The sequence below is a fragment of the Melanotaenia boesemani genome, chromosome 17 (assembly GCF_017639745.1).
Source record: "Melanotaenia boesemani isolate fMelBoe1 chromosome 17, fMelBoe1.pri, whole genome shotgun sequence".
NCBI lineage: Eukaryota > Metazoa > Chordata > Actinopteri > Atheriniformes > Melanotaeniidae > Melanotaenia > Melanotaenia boesemani.
Genome location: NC_055698.1, coordinates 22,256,520 through 22,276,530, shown reverse-complemented (window position 1 = coordinate 22,276,530; position 20,011 = coordinate 22,256,520). Strand labels below are relative to the sequence as shown.

The 20,011-nt window shown below is 38.9% G+C and overlaps 1 protein-coding gene across 1 annotated transcript in view; it reads right to left on the bottom strand.

Annotated features, from left to right (window-relative positions):
• Window positions 1-19,657, bottom strand: part of med30 (mediator complex subunit 30) — a 39,838-nt gene extending 20,181 nt beyond the window's left edge. The window contains exons 1-4 of the mRNA XM_042012367.1: window positions 19,559-19,657; window positions 18,481-18,758; window positions 15,657-15,815; window positions 10,142-10,249 (exon numbers count right to left, since the gene is read on the bottom strand). Of these exons, the coding sequence (XP_041868301.1) occupies window positions 10,142-10,249; window positions 15,657-15,815; window positions 18,481-18,654 (441 nt within the window). The 5' untranslated portion in view covers window positions 18,655-18,758; window positions 19,559-19,657. The remainder of the gene's footprint in view (window positions 1-10,141; window positions 10,250-15,656; window positions 15,816-18,480; window positions 18,759-19,558) is intronic.
• Window positions 19,658-20,011: the final 354 nt, after the last annotated feature.

Here is a 20,011-nt window from a genome sequence, read left to right as displayed (position 1 = left end):
ATTACTATTAGAAGGTTGCGTTTGTTTATCTTCAGACTCCCGTCTCCTCTCCAGATGGAACTTACCGCTAGTACAACTGAAAATCATTATACACCGAGCCAGCAGCTAGCCCGCACGGGTCTGGAGAGAAGAGCAGAACCAGGCAGTGGACGGCTGTTTCATTTGAAATTACCAACAACCCCTTGCTTTTAATTTCTCTTTTTCTCATTTGAATAAAGAGGACAGGCACGCGGTAATTAACAAGGTATTAAAAAGGCAAGGCAGTGTGCAATGAGAGCTGGGAAGGAGGAGGATAAGGAGGGTGAGGGGACATGGGAGACAGACACAGTGGCATCAGAGTGGGAGAGATAGCAACTAAAAGAGGGAAGCAAAAGAGGAGCTGTGGAGAATTAATAACAGGCCAGATCTCTCCAAGGCCTCCTTAATGGGCTGTGACAGGAATTTATTCACACTTAGGCTGGTATTAAATCAAACGCGAGGCGAGTGGTAGTGGCAGACTGCAGCACAGGGGTGGGGCAGGGGAGGCAGGTGGAGCACCAAAAACGAAAGACTTCTGTCATGTCACGCAGGTCTGGCATTGCAACCTCCCACCAGGGTGGAGGGCCATCTCCAAGGCCCTTAAGACAGAAAAGGATGGAGAGATGGTGCATGCAAAGGATGAATGAATAGAACAAACGATGAGTGATGTGCCAATGACAAGACAGCCTGTCCCACGTCCCAGATGGAATGATTATCAAGCAGTCCAGAGCCACTATGAATCATCCTTCCTCCATTCTGCAAAATGCACCGTCAGTCAGCCAGACAGCCAGCGAGCCACTCAGTCATTCAGGCAGGCAGAAAGATGGCTGAGTCCCACTGATTTGGACAGCACTTGCTATGGACAGCTGGCAAAAATGGAAGCTACTCAAAACACAAAGCTCTGTCCAAATTTTCACTTGGAGGAAAAATTCCGCTGGCTGATTTATTTGTTCATATTCTTAGTTTTCCTTTATTAACGGGCATGTGGCCATTAAAGTAGGGCCGTAATTTTTGGCCTCTTGGGTTCCACACAAATTGGTCTTTGTTTTATTGGAGCAGAAACACGTGGGTGACCGGGGACTATGACTTGATGTGCACAATCACATTCTACAGCAGCAGAGGTCTGTGGCATACAGACTGAGCAATTGCAACCCATTAAGCACCAATGAATTATGCCTAATGCATCTAAAACATTTATGCAAACCCTGTTAACTTTCACACATGCTCAAATAAACTTAACCTCTTCCTGCATGCACAAATCCACACTACTTACAACAGCATCAAGGAAATGAGAACAAAAGTAGTATATGGTGCCTCCATGCAGTAAATGTAGATTAAAAAAAAGGCACACAATCACATTTATGCGCATGTACATCGAATAATAGATCAATTTAACCACATTTAAATTAAAAAAAGATGATACACAGCATGCTTTTTAGGAGAGACACTTGTGGAGAATAATGAGAGCAATGCCTCCCCCCTCCGTTCTTTCCAGCTCTGGGCAGATTGCACCACCATCCGTCAGCCTGACTCCGACAAACAGCAATTACCCCAATCGACAGATAACGAGAGCAAGGCTATCACTCACAGCCAGGATGTCCCATAAAGCAGCAAGACATTACCATGAAGTAGTCATTTATCTGCCCCTCATCTATCCACCCCACTTCTATACTACTTCTCCACTCTATGCTGATCTTTTAGTCTACTACCTATTTACACCACCAGCTTAGGTGATGGGTTTCTGGCTGGGAGGGGGTTATGGGGATAAAACTGGGAAGAAGTGACAGCTATCACAAGGGTCAACATTACTATTTCTCTGGCTTAAACTGCAGTTTCCACCAGTGTCTCGATGAACAATAAATAACATTTTTATGTGCATTTTTACTGAGTGCAGAAAGAAAAAGAAAAAAAAAAAACACTGGGCAGAAACAAAGGGAATTTCACAAGAAAATAAATAAACAAATTTAAAAAAGAGATCAACTTTAAGGACCCTAAAACTCTTGTTCCATAAATGACTACATCATAAAAAGTGTTACTACTGGTGGTTTTGGTTCTGCTGCTGGTTCAATCCCTGCCCTTTACATGCACCAAAACGTCCTTGGGCAATACAATAAATCTAAAGTTACTAACGACAGTGCCACAACTGATGTGTGAGAATGCATACACAACAGTATAAAATGCTTTGCAGAACCTTGCTAAAGGTGCTACAGACCATTGAAATAAAACAAAATAAAACACTCCTGAAGCAGTGTTTTCTGCAGAGATTTAAAGGTGTTTTCTGTGGTTTAAAAAAAAGAAAAGAAAAAAAATTGCCTAAGCATTACTTAAGCATTACCTATGACACTATATATAAACAGACCATGTACTATGCAGTTGAGGAAAAACTAGGCAATGATGCAGTAGTCCGTGTGGTGAAAACTGACCTACATTTGGTAGGAAACGTGTCTATTTAATGTTGAAATTATAACCTAAATAATTATTGAATAATTAAAATAAAATGGAAAGGGCTGCAGTTTAGCAAGCTTTCCACAATTTTATTGGCTTCGGCATGCAGAAAATACGGACCCCAAGCATTTAAGCTGGGCACAATCACCACAGAAACTTGAATGAGTTATGTTAAAAGCAAATGGACAGAATTTCTATTATGAATCATTTCCTCACTGAAAAAATGGTCTTCTTAGATCACCCTCTTCTGTCAAACGTTAACAATGATAGTGTCTGCTCCAAGGCTGATTCACTTATAACAGGAAAAAAAAAACTTTCATGGCTTCAGAGAACTTTTATGCTGTCAACTTATCAACCTTTCCTATGAGGACACACTATATCACTGTTCATTATTTACGGCAGTGAGTGTATTTAAATTTTGACAGAAGTAATCATTTTTTCCCAAAGAAAATATCTACTTTCAGTATTTTTAAGAGGAAATATGAAGTTAAACCAGTGTGACATATCAGCTGGAGAGTCTGCAGCATGCTTGGACTTATCTTTTCACTTATGCATCAATCTTTCCTCTCTGTCAGCATCCTGTTACAGAAGGAATCCAAATTTCCATGCTACAGCTGAATTTAATCAGTTTGTTATTTCTTTTGAAGACCGTATCTGAATGGGAGCAGCTTAACTCTGACAATACGCAGCTGTTTATGGATCTATCAGTCCATCCCCTCATCTCATCTCTTTTACCTTCCTCTTCTTTCCTGTTTATAAAAAACACCCTGATTTTCTGGTGCTGCTGCTGCTGCACACCATTTCAATAATTTCAAATGCAATATACGGATATTGTTTTTGACTTTTATTTTTGTTTTTCCTCTCAGTGTTTTCTTTGTCCTTTACACTCCACTCCACCCATCACCTGTCTGACAACATGGCTATCTGTCTGGTCATCCATCCATCTTCAAACACCATACCCCACTTCATCCCATTCCTGTCTGTCGCTTAGACAAACAGAACGTTCTTTTCACCTCTATCACAAATCTTTCATCTTCTGCTCCTTCAGCCTTTTCATTCTAACATTTTTTCTGCCATTTAGTTTCCTCCCTGCCCTTTTTTCTCTTTGCCTTTTTTTTTTCTTAATCTCCCGCTATTTGCTACCACCTCACCCTCCTTTCCCAAGCATCCCCTCTCATCCACTACTATCCTATCTGGCTGAAGTGACTGCAGCAGATGTAGCCAGGCCACAAACATCTGCTTCCCTTGTCCCGCTGCAGCTTTACTCTGCTGATCAGACTAACAGCTTTAACTCCCCAAAGCTTGCTGTTCTTACTGCTGTGGTGCAGCTGGGCAGCCTGGGCACAATCACAGCTGAATATGCTGCCAACACATGAGGCTTAAGCTGAATATCTAAAAGCTAGAATGGAAAGGTGTGTTTCTTTATAAAAAATATATATATATTTTGAGTTTTTGCCTTTAGTTAAAAAAGTTTAAAACATGTTCTAGCATACTTTTTTTCTTTTCTTTATCCAAAAAACCAAAAAATAAAGGCCTTTTTGATCTAACTTTTCCATCTTGCCAACACCGAGTGACTGCTGATACGTTAGCAGTGGTGTGTGCCCCACGCTCTCAGTGGACAGGCAGGCGAATCTTCATTTCCCACATGTTAGTTTCAGCCATCATGAGAGACCTTGTTGCAAAAGAGAATTGATTATTTGGGTTTTAAACCACAAAAAATGAAAGATACTAATGGTCCCAAACAAGCAAAGTAATGTCTTTGATAATTTGTCAAAAGAGTTGTTTGCCACCAGTAAAACAACAACAACACAGTAATAAGCTAAAAGGACATAATAAATCTAAATCTAAATATAATTAGCCATGCAATGATTGTGCAGTGATGTGCATGCTAAACACAGTCTGACAATATATACAATATTTACAATGCACAGGCTGCCTGGGTCTGAAGCCACAGCTGGTTTGTAAATTCAGTTGTTCCTTTTTGCGAAGGTCCACTGATGTCAGCTGCTCTCTGAACACCTGTAATGTCAGCCAGTTAAGGTCTGTGAGCTAATTAACTTTGTGAAATGGAGCCAATGATCAGGTACATTACAGCCACCTACGTTTGTCACAGCACTAGTTAAGTAGACTAACTGAAGACGCAATGAACTTTTTTTTCACCCTAAAGGTTCAAGTGTTAAATGGCCTCCTTGTTTACCTGTCACTGTGGTTGGTAGGCTGTTTAAACACTTCCAAATAGTTCCAATGCTGATGCAATTGTCCAGCAACAGTGTAGGTCCTCGCTTTGCTCCTTTGTATTACCTGTAGATAAGTTTGTTATGCACCCAAGTGCATATCAAACTGATCTACAGGTAATGATCCAAGAAATGCAGCATTGCACTCACACAGTCAGAAAGGAGGAATACAGCAAGCTAATAAAGATGTTAACACTACAGAAAAGACAATCATGAAGATGTAAAAAACAGAATGGTAATAATTTTATGCAACACAAGTTGACATGGCTGAAAAGCATTATTAAGACAGTTTCAATTTAACTACATTATATTTTAAAAAGAGAATTATACCCCATCTATTGTATTTTTAACAGGAACTGTTCATATCTTTAGGAGTGAAGAATGCAAGACAAGCTAGCCCTGAGCGTGTTATGGTAGTCCGTTCTTTCAATCTATATATACTTGGATCATTTGACAGGAATCAATTTGCATGCTAATGCTTTGCACAGGGGGAAGGTCACATCACAAACAAGGTTATTTATCACTTTGATACAAAGGTGAGTGAAAGAAAGAAAGAAAGAAAGAAAGAAAGAAAGAAAGAAAGAAAGAAAGAAAGAAAGAAAGAAAGAAAGAAAGAAAGAAAGAAAGAAAGAAAGAAAGAAAGAAAGAAAGAAAGAAAGAAAGAAAGAAAGAAAGAAAGAAAGAAAGAAAGAAAGACTTTTGTTTGTTTTTTGTTGCAGGGATACTAAATACTCAGTATTTTAGTGAACTATTGGAACAAGTATTTTCTTGTTTATTTACATCATCTCTGTGCAGGTGTGGTGGTGTTTGTGGGAGAAAGGTGATGTTTCTTTTAGAAAGCGTGCGTGCGGTTGAGTGCAGGGTTCACCCACTGTAATGTTTCTCTGTGGTGTTAACATTTAAAAGCAGCCAGGGGAACTGTGCTGAGCTCTCAAAAATAACCAATTCTCATCCCTGCTGCTGACCTTGGACCATTATCACTGTAGCAAACACAGACAGCACGGAATACACAATCTGTATATACCAAGCACAATGCCTGTACAAGGAGGGGAAACAGGCGGGGGAACAGGCGGGGGTCTCAGCTAGCATGCACACACACGGAGAGCATGGGTGAAGGCAAACCTAATCTAGTCTTTCTGAAGAACAAAAGCTTTCTCTCACACAAAATACAGTATACAAACAAAGAAAGTAAAAAATGATTACAGATGGTGAAAACCAAAAAGTCCTCCTAAATAATGCATAACACAGTACCTGAATCTCCACAACAGTTCATAACTAGTGAACTCCGGTGAGATACAGGAACTGCTGGGAGGTATGTGTGTGGCTGCTGGAAGTTTATTTCACCTGCATTTATACAGGATTTAGGTTTTAATGACCCAAAGCTTATATTGGCACATAGTGATTTAATGCCATCTTGATGGGCCGTTTGCACAGTGAGAGATTAAACCCAATTTCTGAACAAAATAATTTATGGTGGCAAATGCCAAAAAAGAAATCCCCCCCCACAAAAAAAGTCTTCTGCATGAAAATCATATTTCACAACATGATGTTAATATTACAGGAGTGATTTTATCTTGCTGTGGGTTGCCAACCATTTGCTTACCTCTATCATTTTAAACCTTTTCATAAAGATGTTTGGGCTGTTTTCTTGAAAGCTGCAAGAGCAAAACCAAAGCTTCAACTGGCTCAACCTTCACATTCACCCTGACATCTGGACAATGTAGCAATGCAGAACACAGGTGGGAGGAAAGGTGCAAGCACGTGGGAGGTTCGTACAAATGAGGCAGGGTAAAATTCATAGTTGACATTTTAGAGGAAAATGCACAGAAATAAACGTCACTGATTTTAAATAATCATTTAAAAAAAAAAAAAAACGATTAAATAAATGCAAAAAATAAAGAGAAAACACTTATCTCTACCCTAAATCCCTACCTGTGCAGTAGTTGTTTTTATACCAGAAGTAGGAATATCTTAAAATCTGTGTTCATCGATAAAGCAAGGATAGATGATTCTTACAGAGCCTGCTGTCAACTGCTTTATTCTGCACAAGAAGCTTGTCCTTTAGCTTGTGAAGTCTGCAGCTTCTGATGCCAGCAGGACTAATATGTTGTTGCACGTGCAGCCTTTGATATAAAGTGTTGCCCTTGAGCTCTGCTGTCCACTGTGTTTATCAAATCATGTGCAAATGACACCAGGCTGTTACAAAGTGACCCCGTGCAATACTGCAAACATCAGAGAGATGATAATTAAAGCGGCTCATCAGTGCTGTGTGACATCGTCACCTTTCAGGTTTCAATTTCAGAAACACTGGTTATGTATAATCCATTCTTTAAATACATTATAGTGCAAACTTTATATTATGTTGCAATGTTTATTCTATGTCTAGTAAAGAAAAAAACTATGAATATCCATGGATTGATATGTAGTAAGGATAGCTTCACATACCGCAAGTTTTTTGTGTTTTTTGACATTATACAAAATACATAAAAGATAATAATAAAAACAAAACACTCAGCTACCTGTGGCTGGAGATTTAAGGTGTTGACTGTTTAGACTGTACGTCTCCTGAAACCAGTACTATAAAAGGTTAAGGGTAACTTCATTAAGCCCCATGCCCTCCACTTTACAACTTACAGCTTTTGTGCTGTTCCATTTATATGCACCTAAATAGCAGGTACGCTAGAGGACACCCACACTTGTCTTTGCTTTTGTGCAATTTTGTCAATATTTAACTGCTTCTGACATTATTTATTTATTGCAATAAGAATTCAATATTTTAAATTTACTGATTACCTCTGAAACCCGACATTGTCATCCTGTACGTTTCTGCTACAAGAGATTCATGGAACCCTACAAAGCCATAAATCCAACATTGCTATCTCACTGATAGCACAGCACACTTCGAAACAATATTTATCTTTTGACCAGTCCACAAAGGGGAATTACACTGCCATAGTATAAAAAATAAATGGACAAATAAAGATGTGACATTCATTATAAAATTTACTGTGTATGACTGCAACTGGATACAATAATAACTTCCTGTGATGGTCTTTACTGCAATGTACCTGAAGAAACCTCTGACTGAAGACAATAAGTCCATTATGTTTAGCAATTTATGTAACATTCATGTTCTACATCAGCAGCACAGAGCCAGCCTTCTTTATTCAAATGTTCTCTTTATTTTAGACTCTGATTATGCAGCTAACTAGCAAGATAGCTGCAAACTAAACTGCACACTCACCACAAATTGACATCATCTTATTGCTATCACTGAAAGTCCCAAACTTTATACAGAAGTAGACTCTGTCCCCTTCTTGAAGACAACCTGAGCCTAAGATTTTAAGGTAAAATGACAATCAATAAATATATCCACAAACAAATCATCTTGGGGCCCTTTAAGTTAATAACAATCACCATGGTAACCCAACATATCTTGATGAGCCTTGCGTTCATTCTTAAAGAACTAAATATAGAAGAGACCTTTCTACAGCTTAATATTCTCTTCTTTTTGTATCTTTCTGTTTGCCTCCATATTACTCTTCGACTTATGCTGCTGTACTAAAATTCATTTTGTTTTTCTGTACATTTGAGCCGCATGATATTTCAGTCTTGACTGACACGGCATGTCAGTCCGAAGAAAAGCCCCCTGCTCTGCACTTCTTAGTGTTTTAACACAGCTTTCTCAAAGCTGAGCAAAACCATATCTGAAGGAGAATAAATCTGAAAAAGCTTCAATGTTTGCTTGACATTTGACACTTTAAACTACTCAAAAAGTGAAGATTAATTAATTATTTCTTTTAAAAAAATCTGGTCATCTGTACTTTTTCTTAGTTAACATCCAAAACATGAGCAGCCACTATTATGTTCAGTTCAGCTCCTTGTACCTGATGCTCAGCTCCTCTTTAATATACTTAATATATATTCTACAGATGTAGTCGATCAGCTTGTTTTTATGCATTTTAGCAACACTTTTCCTAATTTACAATCTAGTGGTAATTGGATATGTCAAATCACCCTAAATATGACCAAAAAACCTGAGGATGGGGACCAACAACCATTTCATCACAGCAGCATGACAACAGTCTGGATGACAGTCTCACACTTTATCTGATCCTTACTCATGTGCAAGACAGAGAGATGTGTGAACCCTTTCAAATGGAACAGCAGCCGCCTGGTAGCTACCTAGATGATTGTGGTACAAAGAAGCAAAAAATCCTGTTTCCACTGCTCAGATTCACATTATTAAAAATCACATGCTTCAAATTACATAAGTACTATATGTAAGATTCAGCCCTCTCTGATCCCATAATACCTTAAAAAATATCCCAGATGTTTTTTTTAGGTTGAGCAACCTGATATGCCGATCACAGAACATTTTTAAGTCTATTGCTTTAAAATGTAATCTAACATCATTAAGCAAGTTCATGTACTTAAACTAAATAGGATACTGTACTGTAGAGATGCAGGGAGCATATCATACAGATTCCTAAGCAACTTTGACCTTCATACCTGCCAGATATTACACTTTACTTCTACATAACGTTGCCATAATAATCAAAGAACAGCATACTAACCATAAACAGACACAAACAAAAGCCCCCGTTAGGAGAAAATAAGCAGATTGACAGGACTTCTTTTCTTTTATGAGTCACAACTCATAACACCATGAGTAGAACATCATGAGTTTAGCTATTTCAGCTGTCTTTTACTGTTCCATCAACTTTTTCTAAAGCCCTGATTCAAATTATGTATCAAAAAGGAAATCTTAAAGACATAAACTTCATGTCACATCATGAAATATTTTTTTTTTAGAAGCAGGCAATAAACAACAGTGATGACAGTTGAATTAATCAGACTGATCTGTTCCAACTAAGGCTAAATTTCTATTCCACTTTTGGCTCCTACCCTCCCAGGAATGGTCAACACCCAGTGGGAATTGGGCTCAAGTCATCACTGCCATAGAGAAGCATCCTGAGTCCTGCAGTGTTGGCTAAACATCAACACATTCAAATCTTTGTCCAAATACTCCTGGTTTACACACACAGAATAGACTGTGTGTGAAAAAACAATAAACTTGCTAGTTGAAAATGAATTAAATGCTAAATAAAATAAAATCAACTATTAGTGGTCAATAACATTTCTTTGCAGCTTCAATGCATCTTTAAAATATAATCTCAATAAAAGTTAATTAGCACAGACTGTTAATTTGGCTTTTTTCTATTAAAATAACAGCTGGTTTCATGTGTATTATTAATTCATAATCTTGAATAAAAGTAGCATAAAATTTAGGTGCAGTAAAGTTTCAATATATCATCTTTTGTCTTAATTTTTCCTTCATTACCCCGCCTCCTTTTCTATTCCCGCTCATGTTGTTGCCACTGGCTGGAAATCCAGCCTGTGACCCTAATAGTAGCACGCTGCTGGGATACAGAACACAATACCTTGTTTACTTCCAGGATTTCTCTCCTCTCCTCACTGGCAGGGCGGCTCTGCCCGCCTGAACGGTCCTCAAGTTTGGAGCCATCATCATCCAGAAAGGGTATCAGTTGCTGGAAGGTACAGCAAACAAAAAAACTGGTTGTATTACTTAATTTAAGCAAGACAGCTGCAGGAGGATAACTTCTACAAAGCTTAAATTCTCATATGACTGTAGTACAGTAAAATCCACACTGTCCATGTATCATATTTTGCAATCAAATCTTTACTCACCCCTTATTGTTAAGTTTTTGATCAAAAAACTTTTAATGCAGTGTGCACATCTAATCTATATCCCCACTAAGAGTAGATCTGAACATCTAATATATATTATTGCATGTGTAGATCTCCCTATAACTATAACTATATATTATAGATCTTGTTATTAGACATAGGTTGAGTCTGCTTCACCTCCTAGAGAGACAGGACAGAGTTAGCGAAGGAGACAGCAAGTGGGAGATGAATTCATTTTTAAACGCTCTGTGTGCTTGACCTTGTCTGCTTGACACTACCACGCGGGTGATGTGCAAGAGCCTTCAGGCGAGGCAGCATTCCTGACAAGCGGCAGGGTCATTTTGCTGTGTTACATCACACTGCCCCCTTGTGGTCACCACAGGGTGGGAACGAGTTCGGAAGTTGCACATAAAGTGATCTATGAATATCTTGAGAACATTTTACAAAAAAAAAAAAAAAAAGACTGTCAATGAAGTCAACCATATTTCTATCTTTCCAAAAGAAAACATGCCATTTTGGTACATAGTTATATAAACAACAAGTCTGAGTTTATTTAAACTAATGCTGTAAAAATGCTAAAAGAAAGACGTTCCAGTTAGCCAAAAGAAAAAAAAAAAAACAACACAATTTTCCCTGCAAAACAAAGACTGTTATACCAGACAAGATCACAAACACAGATTAGGCAGAAGAGTCTCCAAACAACCTAAAAAAAACGCTGTATGGTGGGAAAACACACCTTACTCCAGTAACAACTTGAGATCATATTAATCTAAACTGTGCAAGCTTCCTCTGCATATTATGTTTGACTTCAGTGTTTGGCCTGAGGTTGTGCAGCTGGAGCCAAGGCCCTGCTTAGAGTAGACAGTGATTAAAATAACCGGATTCCTCTGAAGGCAGTGACTAACGAGTGCATGAGTTCAGATGAAGTAGTCCAACATTAAAATGAACCAAAAATAAGTAAAAAAAAATATTTAATAATACAAAGAGTTTAAGATTATGGGCTAAAACAAAAGAAATTTAAAAATCTAGTGTTGAAAAGGGTTAAGCGACATGAAAGATGTGGAAAGAAAAACAAAAAAAAACTAAAGAAACATAATGGAACAATGATGTCATGAGACAGGAGTAAAAGAGCAACAGAAAGATGCCATAATTTTGTAATTTTTTTTCCTTTTCCTGTTACTTTCCAGGCTGAGCTCCATGCCAAACTGTAAACTTGGAAGGAGAAAAGACAGCAAGAACATGTGCAGGACATTAAATCAAACTATGAGCTAACCATAAACTAAAAAAAACTTTAAGCAGGAAAGACAAAAGTTTTTTCATTGGATAATTTAAGAGAAAAGCAAATGACATATCAAATTTTAAAGGTAGTGGGCAGATTTTGGCAACAGACGTGAGGAAAGTAAAATGTGCTGAGTAGAGTTGGGAAAGATGGATGGCGACTGTATTGTGCATGTGAGTGTGTAGCTATTCAATGTGTGTGTGTGTGTGTGTGTGTGTGTGTGTGTGTGTGTGTGTGTGTGTGCCTATATAACCCCTGCCTCCTCTACAGAAAGATGGATGCGGTTCCCTGCCTGACAGAAAGGAATGGGCTGATGAAGTTCTCCAGGTTGCCTCACTGAGACAAAAAAAAATGAGTAGAAGAGAAGAAAAAGATCTAAGTAACAAGAAATGGGAGAAGGGTGAAAGGAAATGAGACCGCTCGCTGCAGGAAATGACAACAGTAAAAGAGGAGAAGAGGTGAAGTAGGTGAGAAGGCTGAAAAGAAACAAAGAAGCTATAAAAGAACAAGAAAGTGTAGCTGGCAGAAAAAACGGGGGATAAAATAAAAAGAACACAAAAATGTGTGTCTGTGTCTGAACGTCAGCAAAATGAGGAGGAAATGCTCAGATGAACGACAGCTGGAGAGAAAAAAGGACGAAGTGCTGATGTGTGCACTTGGTCCAGCTGTTCATTAAACAGGTCTGCTGCTAATTAGGCTGTGATGAGGGCACACTGCTCAAGTCATTGATTCCATTTCCTGTTTCAGGCAGCCAATAGTGAGCGGCTGTCAGGTGGGCACCTGAATTCTCCAGGATGATAAATGGCATGCATGCTGGGGCCAAAATCAACAACCCTCAGCTGCAGACAAACACAGTGAGCCGAGTTATTGGCTGGTCAGCACTGGACTGGCTCTCAAGGGGAAATGAATAAACATTTAAATAAGGCTAGAAGAAAGTGGAGGAATGGTGTAATGACGCTGTTACAGCAAAAGAAAATGTCAAAGAAAGCCTCATCATAGTGCAGATGGGAGCACAGATCATTCAAAATGCAACTGCATCATTTAATCCTGAAAATGTACACGGTGTTAGTCAACACAAATTTGTTCCAATTGAAGACTAGTCTCCTCCCACATCCTCCTTTATCCCCAGTGGGAGTCTGGTGAGAAAGATTAGCTCTGAGCCAATCTGGAGAAATTGGGAAGGGACTGCCGCAGTCATAAATCCAATCAAACAGCGGTGGACAGCCACTTTGTAGCACTGCACACCACCTTGCAGTGTAAACCTAGCAAGCCACCATGTCTCGATTTATCTACAAACACACACTTGTGCTGAAAACACGACTTTATACCATCCTACAAATATGCGCAGAGGATAAAGTTGTGTAAATATGCAGTGTTTCTGTTAGGCCAGGCGTAGAACGAGAGAGACTGAGCTGAAGTGGTGCGTTTCTGAAGGTGGATGGTGACTGTAATCAGCAGTAAAGATGTAAAGAGACTCTGGAGACTCACCTGAACCGACCAATGAATCTGCTGCAAGCACAGAAAAGACAAACCTAAAGGGAGGAGGTGAGATAAGAGTCCCCCCAGGATAAAGATGTGTGTTTGTGTGCATGGCTCTGCGAGGACGTGTGTGAGCAAGGGGATGTGGCAGTAACAATGGCCTACTTCCTTTAAACTAACAGCTTCCTAATTTAGTAGTGTATAAAAAAAAAACTAGTGACAGGAGCTGAGAGGACATAAAATAAACAAATAAAAAAATTAGTGACAAGCACATAAAGCATGTTTTGACGTTTGCATCTGGAAGGCTCAATCAAAATCAAATCAAAAAAGTAGTTCCAACACTTCAGTAGTTAAAACCAATATTGTGAAACCTTATTATGGCTGTAATGCTTATGAAATAAAAATAGAATTTAGTTTCTGGTAAGATAGCATTTAAGTATCAACTGAGAGGTACAGTTGTGTTCAAAATAATAGCAGTCAGGTTAAAAAATTGAGTTAAGCCCAAAGTCCTTATAATAGTTTTTATTTCCATGCATTGGTAACACTGCACATTATATTCTAAATCAAAACATGAAGAAAAAGCAGACATTTCTTTAATTATGTTACAGAAAATGAAGAAAAATGAACATTGGGCTGTTCAAAAAAATAGCAGTGTCTGCATTTTACTTTACAAACTCAAATATTTACTGTATGAAATGAAAAATATCCAGGATTCAGCATTCCTATGAATCACTAAACTAATATTTAGTTGTATAGCCACAGTTTCTGAGAACCGCTTCACATCTGTGTTGCATGGAGTCAACCAACTTCTGGCATCTGTCAACAGGGATTCCAACCCAGGATAATTTGACAACGTCCCATAATTCCTTTGCATTTCTTGGTTTTGCCTCAGAAACAGCATTTTTAATGTCACCCCGCAAGTTTTCTATCGGATTAAGGTCCGGGGATTGGGCTGGCCACTCCATGACTTTAATTTTGTTGTTCTGGAACCAAGCTGCTGCTCGCTTACTGGTGTGTTTGGGGTCGTTGTCTTGTTGAAACACCCATTTCAAGGGCATTTCCTCTTCAGCATAAGGCAACATGACCTCTTCAAGTATTTTGATGTATCCAAACTGATCCATGATCCCTGGTATGCGATAAATAGGCCCGACACCATAGTAAGAGAAACATCCCCAGATCATGATGCTTGCACCACCATGCTTCACTGTCTTCAGAGTGTACTGTGGCTTGAATTCAGTGTTTGGGGGTCGTCTGACAAACTGTCTGCGGCCCTTAGACCCAAAGAGAACAATCTTACTCTCATCCGTCCACAAAATGTTTCTCCATTTCTCTTTTGGCCAGCCAATGTGTTCTTTGGCAAATTGTATCCTCTTCAGCACATGTCTTTTTTGTAACAGTGGGACTTTGCGGGGTCTTCTTGCCGATAGATTAGCTTCACACAGGCGTCTTCTAATTGTCACAGTACTCACAGGTAACTTCAGACTGTCTTTGATCATCCTGGAGCTGATCATTGGCTGAGTTTTCACCATTCTGGCTATTCTTCGATCCATTCGAATGGTAGTCTTCCGTTTTCTTCCACGTGTCTCTGGTTTTGCTTTCCATTTTAAAGCATTGGAGATCATTTTAGCCGAGCAGCCCATCATTTTCTGCACTTCTTTATACGTTTTCCCTTCATTAATCAACTTTTTTATCAAAGTACGCTTTTCTTCTGAACAATGTCTGGAACGACCCATTTTTCTCAGGTTTTCAGAGAGAAATGCATGAGCAACATGTGCTGGCTTCATCCTTAAATAAGGGCCACCTGATTGACACCTGTTTTCAATCACAGATTGAATGACTTCACTAATTGAAATCCACACTGCTATTATTTGGAACAAGCCCCTTCAATTCATTATTCAATTACACAAACTCTGGAGCATGCATATCATGAATGTTGGCTCTGTTGGTTTTCTAAGACCCCACTACAGCAACTGGTAGATTATTTGCCATGCAGTAATATAATTTCTACCAAAAACAGGTTATTCATGTTGGACTGCTATTATTTTGAACACAACTGTAGGTCTCCACAGAGGTTGGCAAGATTTGATTTTGCATGTATTATACCACATTTGCAGGATTATGCATCAAACACTGCTCCTACAAAGACACTTTGGATGGGTGCTGTATGCAATTGCAGGAAAATAAAAGAAGCAATTGACTGATGCACTTTCAAGAAAAACAGTGTGTATCTTGGAGACATTCTCCCTCATTGAGTCTGACAAGCAGATGCAGGGTCCTGAGTCAGAAATTTCACACAATGCAAAGATGTTTTTCATGCTCAAACTGAATCTTAAACTGGGAGCAGCAGTTTTGACTGCAGATGAAACAGCCCCTGTTCATTTGTGTTGTACACTGGAAGTGTGTGAGATGGTGTGCTTCTGAGCAGAGATTTGCATATGTCTATCTTTTTATGTACTTCGCTATGGGAAAATATCTTGAGAATATTTAACCTCTGGCGGTATGGGGTCCAACCCGGCACAGTTCTCATTGCATTTGTCGTAGACGAGGCGAAGCTTGCGGAAGAGCACAGAGAGCATTCGGAGATGCTCCTGGAGTTTTCCCAGCCGGTCCTGGTGGGTGTTGGGGTGGTAAGTGACTCCATTAGGCAACTGAGAAAAAGCAAAACCAAAAGGTGGTGTTGTGAAAAATCTGAGCTAATAAAAGGCAACATTTACCACATTTAACTGCAGCCAAAATGAGTCACTGATATTCTTATTTGGTAATAACAATTAAGGAGCTTTCCATTAATGCACAGTGCTTTTACTTACACTAATAAAACAGGCTGCACAGACATGTTAAAAATGTGTTTTATTTGTTAGTAATCATCCAGAATTATGATAACTGCTCTAAATCCTAAAATTAATTCACAATTTAACCCACAAACATCAACAGCAGCATTAAAAAATAAAGAACTTCCACTGCTGCTGAATGACGCTCATGCTGGGGTGTCACAACCAGCTTTTAACTACAAAGGGTGTTAAAGAATAACAAGACATAGTTTTATAAGGTAGGATCGACAAGCCTCTGAAGCAGCACTGCCTGATTACAAACATCCAACAAAACATGAACAAGCCTGCCTGCAGGGCAAACACGCAGAAGAGAAAGACAGAAAGGTGAGAAGAGAGGACACATGAAAAATTTTTATTAGGAAAACGACAACTTGTGATCTAGAGAAACAAGTCACAATAATGCTGTTTGTGTATTCTGTGGGGGTGGTGCATTTATTTGTTTGTTTGGCTGCTATTGGAAGAAAGAGCAGGAAGAGCATCTCAGGGAATCAGGCAGACGCACTTGATAAACTCATGCTGACCTCGTCTTCAGGACAAGGCCAGTGCAGGCTGATAAGCGTGGCCTTGAAGGCCAGTCCACTGATGATCAGCTCCATGAACCCAGAGGCACATTAAAAGAAGGCTAAAACCATAATTTAGCTGGCTTTTTTATAAGCAAATGACCCATGAGCCATGCAAAACATTTTGTTTCCATCAACCACCAACCAAAATAAATCACCTTTTGCATCATCACTACAGTCTGGAATATTTAGATCCATCTCAGAAGCTGTATGCCATGACCAAAAAATCTCCTGCTCAGTTATTTAAACGAACCATAATAGTCTCGGATAACTTTCAAAAGCGCTACCATTTACCTTTCTTAAAACAGCTGGATGAACACAGCAGTACTCCTCCCACTATTCTACACTGACTTGACCAGTTTTTCTAAAGTTAGTTATTTAAAGTGTTTAACTTCAAATACTTGACAACCTTCACTTTGATGAGCAGCTACTTACACTGCATGTTGAGCTATAGTTGATATAAAGTACATTTTTAAATGCAAATAGTTTTCTGGCAGTTTAATTACAGTACTGTACACTTGTGGATTGGTTCTTTTCTCAGTGTGATGTCAGGAATTTATGTAACTGGAAAAACACAAATGTTTATGATTTAAACGAGCAGGGTCTTGGTGATTACTTGTTCCAGGATACTGGTTGATTTAAAGCTAAAGAGCGGCAGTGAAAGGAAGCAAAATCACTTATATTAAAATAAAAGCAGCGTATAATGACTTGAAAAGACAATTCATTCATTATAGAATTTGTATAAAAATTACAAACTAAGATTTTGTCATCATGACAGCCCGACTGTTAGTATTGGAGCATTTCTACATCTACAACCATGTTTTAACTTCTTGCAGTGAGGAAGATTATAATCATGTTTGAATTTTTTTTATTATTTTGATATCATATCATCAGTATTGAGAAAAAAACAGCATAAAATACTCATTTAATATTGTTAAATTATTCTTGCAAATTCTTTAGCCTACTATAATTTTGAAATACAAATCTGGTACCATGACAACCAAGGTTGAAACCAATCCCAACCATCTCAGGTTGCTCTTATCCCAGTGGTTACAGTTCCCAGCTAAGTAACATCAAAAGCGGGAACTTGTGTAGAACCACTGGGGGAACATGTAGGACAGCACCAAATGCTCATAGCATATTCTTTGACAATCTTCAAAGCCATTTGTTAGAAAAAAATAAATAAAAAGGCCAAACTCACAATTTGTCTGCACATAGCTTAATACACCAAAGGCATCTAAACGTAGAAAAGTAGGTTTTGAAAATATCTCTCTCCAGATAGAGGAACGGGAGAGAAATGAAGCTGGGAACAGGTGGCAGAAAACAACAAACAACAGGTACCCAGATTATCGTTACCCTAAAATCTAATCTGAACTTTAACCAAACTCGGCTTACAATCGCAAAAAAGGCTGTTTGACTCTGAAATGTCACATTATAATGCTTGTAAAAAAAAAAATTGGAACCACACAACAAAAACCTTTGTCCTCTTTGTCTTTCTTTTTAGCATTGTGTTAATATCGATTCAGACTAAATTTGAGCCACATCACATCCGCAAATTTTAATTCCCAACTGCCTCTGCTGGATTCTGGTATCTACTGACCATTTTTTGGCATGTGTGTTCTTATTAATTCCCCTCAACACTGCCTTCATAACCTATATTTGTTTTGTTATTTGCATAATAGTCCTGTTATTTTACAACCATGTCAATAACAATTATGCACGCTTTTATTTAGCATGTATTTAGCTTATACCCTCTACAGTCTTTTTTTTTTTTTTAATATTTGTTCTTAAAACAGTTTTACGTGTTTGCAAATGTACCACAGTTTTGGAAAGCTCGTTCAAAGAACACAATAGTGGAGACAGAAAAGCAAAGGAGCTGTGTAAATCTATTTGGTATGTGGGTAGAAACCTAAGACAAAACAGACCTGCATGTTTCTGAGGAGCTGAAAGATCTCCATGGTCCTGAGGACAATGTCTTGGACCGTCTCCTGCCCAATGCGACACAGTGATGCTGTGTTAACATCTCGAGCTGCCTGGGCCTGCTGCTGTGGTGGTGGTGGCTGAGCACCAAAAGGTGACACCAAAGGAGGGGTCGTCATGGAGACGGGGAAAGATGCTTGTGGAGCAGGTATAGATCCAGATGGAGTTTTCTGTTCGGCCTGATCCACATCAGCACACCTTTACATGCCTTTGTTGAGAGTTTCTGAGGAGGGCAAAAGGAAACGTAAGATTTTTGTTTGTTTGGTTTTTTGGGGTTTTTTTGTTTGTTTGTTTTGTTTTTTGGTGGGGGTTCTTTCTTATTCAATAGTTGCTTCAGATGGACAGTATCCACATTAAGCTGTATGATGATACAGACATCTCAGTTGTGGTCTCACTGCCCTGCTTATGTTAGACGTTTTCCTGCTTCAACACACTTCGTTTAAATCAATGTGTCGTTGACAGGTTTGCAAAGATTTTGATGGCAACCTGTTGAAGAAGTCCATTTATTTGAAACCTCTTAAACACGACCGTGGATAGAGCAGGGTTGCGAAACATTCGTGTTCATTACTGGTGAAGCGTTTAACGCGGATGCAGTATTGTGGTTAGAAAAAGTACTATTCCAGCAGTTTAACGGCGTCACAGCTGTCATAAACTAGCTGGAATCAACCAGCTGGCAGAGTCGTTACAAGTAAAGCCCGTGTGCTAACGTTATAGCCTTTAAAATAAGTTGTACATCAGTGTTTCGTATATGTTTAAACATTCTTCTACATCCGCGTGAGTCTTCTAGATTTTATCATTGACTTTAAATAGTTCCCTCAGACGCATTCAGTCAAATAATGGGTTAATTAGCTCACATGTAGAAGTGGAGTTGTTATCGCCGAAGCTAAGTGGACAGTCACACCACACATTACATTTCTTTTTTGGTTTACGTTTGGTTTGACTGTCCTGGCTCGACTCGAGACCTAATAACACAAAAGTTGCTGATGTTTATCTGACAGCAGATAAGACAACTTGTAATGTTACCTGTGTGGCAATTTATCTCTTTTGTTGACATGTCAAGCCCCATACAAGCTTCTGGGCTCTCAGCTGCTTCTGCAAGTATCGCGAGAATTCATGTTAAACCCGCGACTGGAAGTAGTAAATGATGGACTAAAGGCGCCATGTTTTTCCTTACTTTGTCAACGCGCATTGTAAATGTGCCCGGGCTGATCACAAATTCTGTATAAAGGTGGCTAACATCGCCGCTTTCTGGCGTATTATTATATAACATAATCACTTTCACACACTGGACTTCATTTGCCATGCGACTTAATACCACCGCATGACTGCTTTTTATCAGTCTGTCTTTTTTCTGTCGGCTCCATGTAAAGTTAAATCAGCGCATCCAACTTTATTTAAACAGCACAGTTAAGCATGGATTAGTTTGTGAGCCGTCAGAATTAAATTGAAAAAACATAAGTTGCCTCACAAATGGCA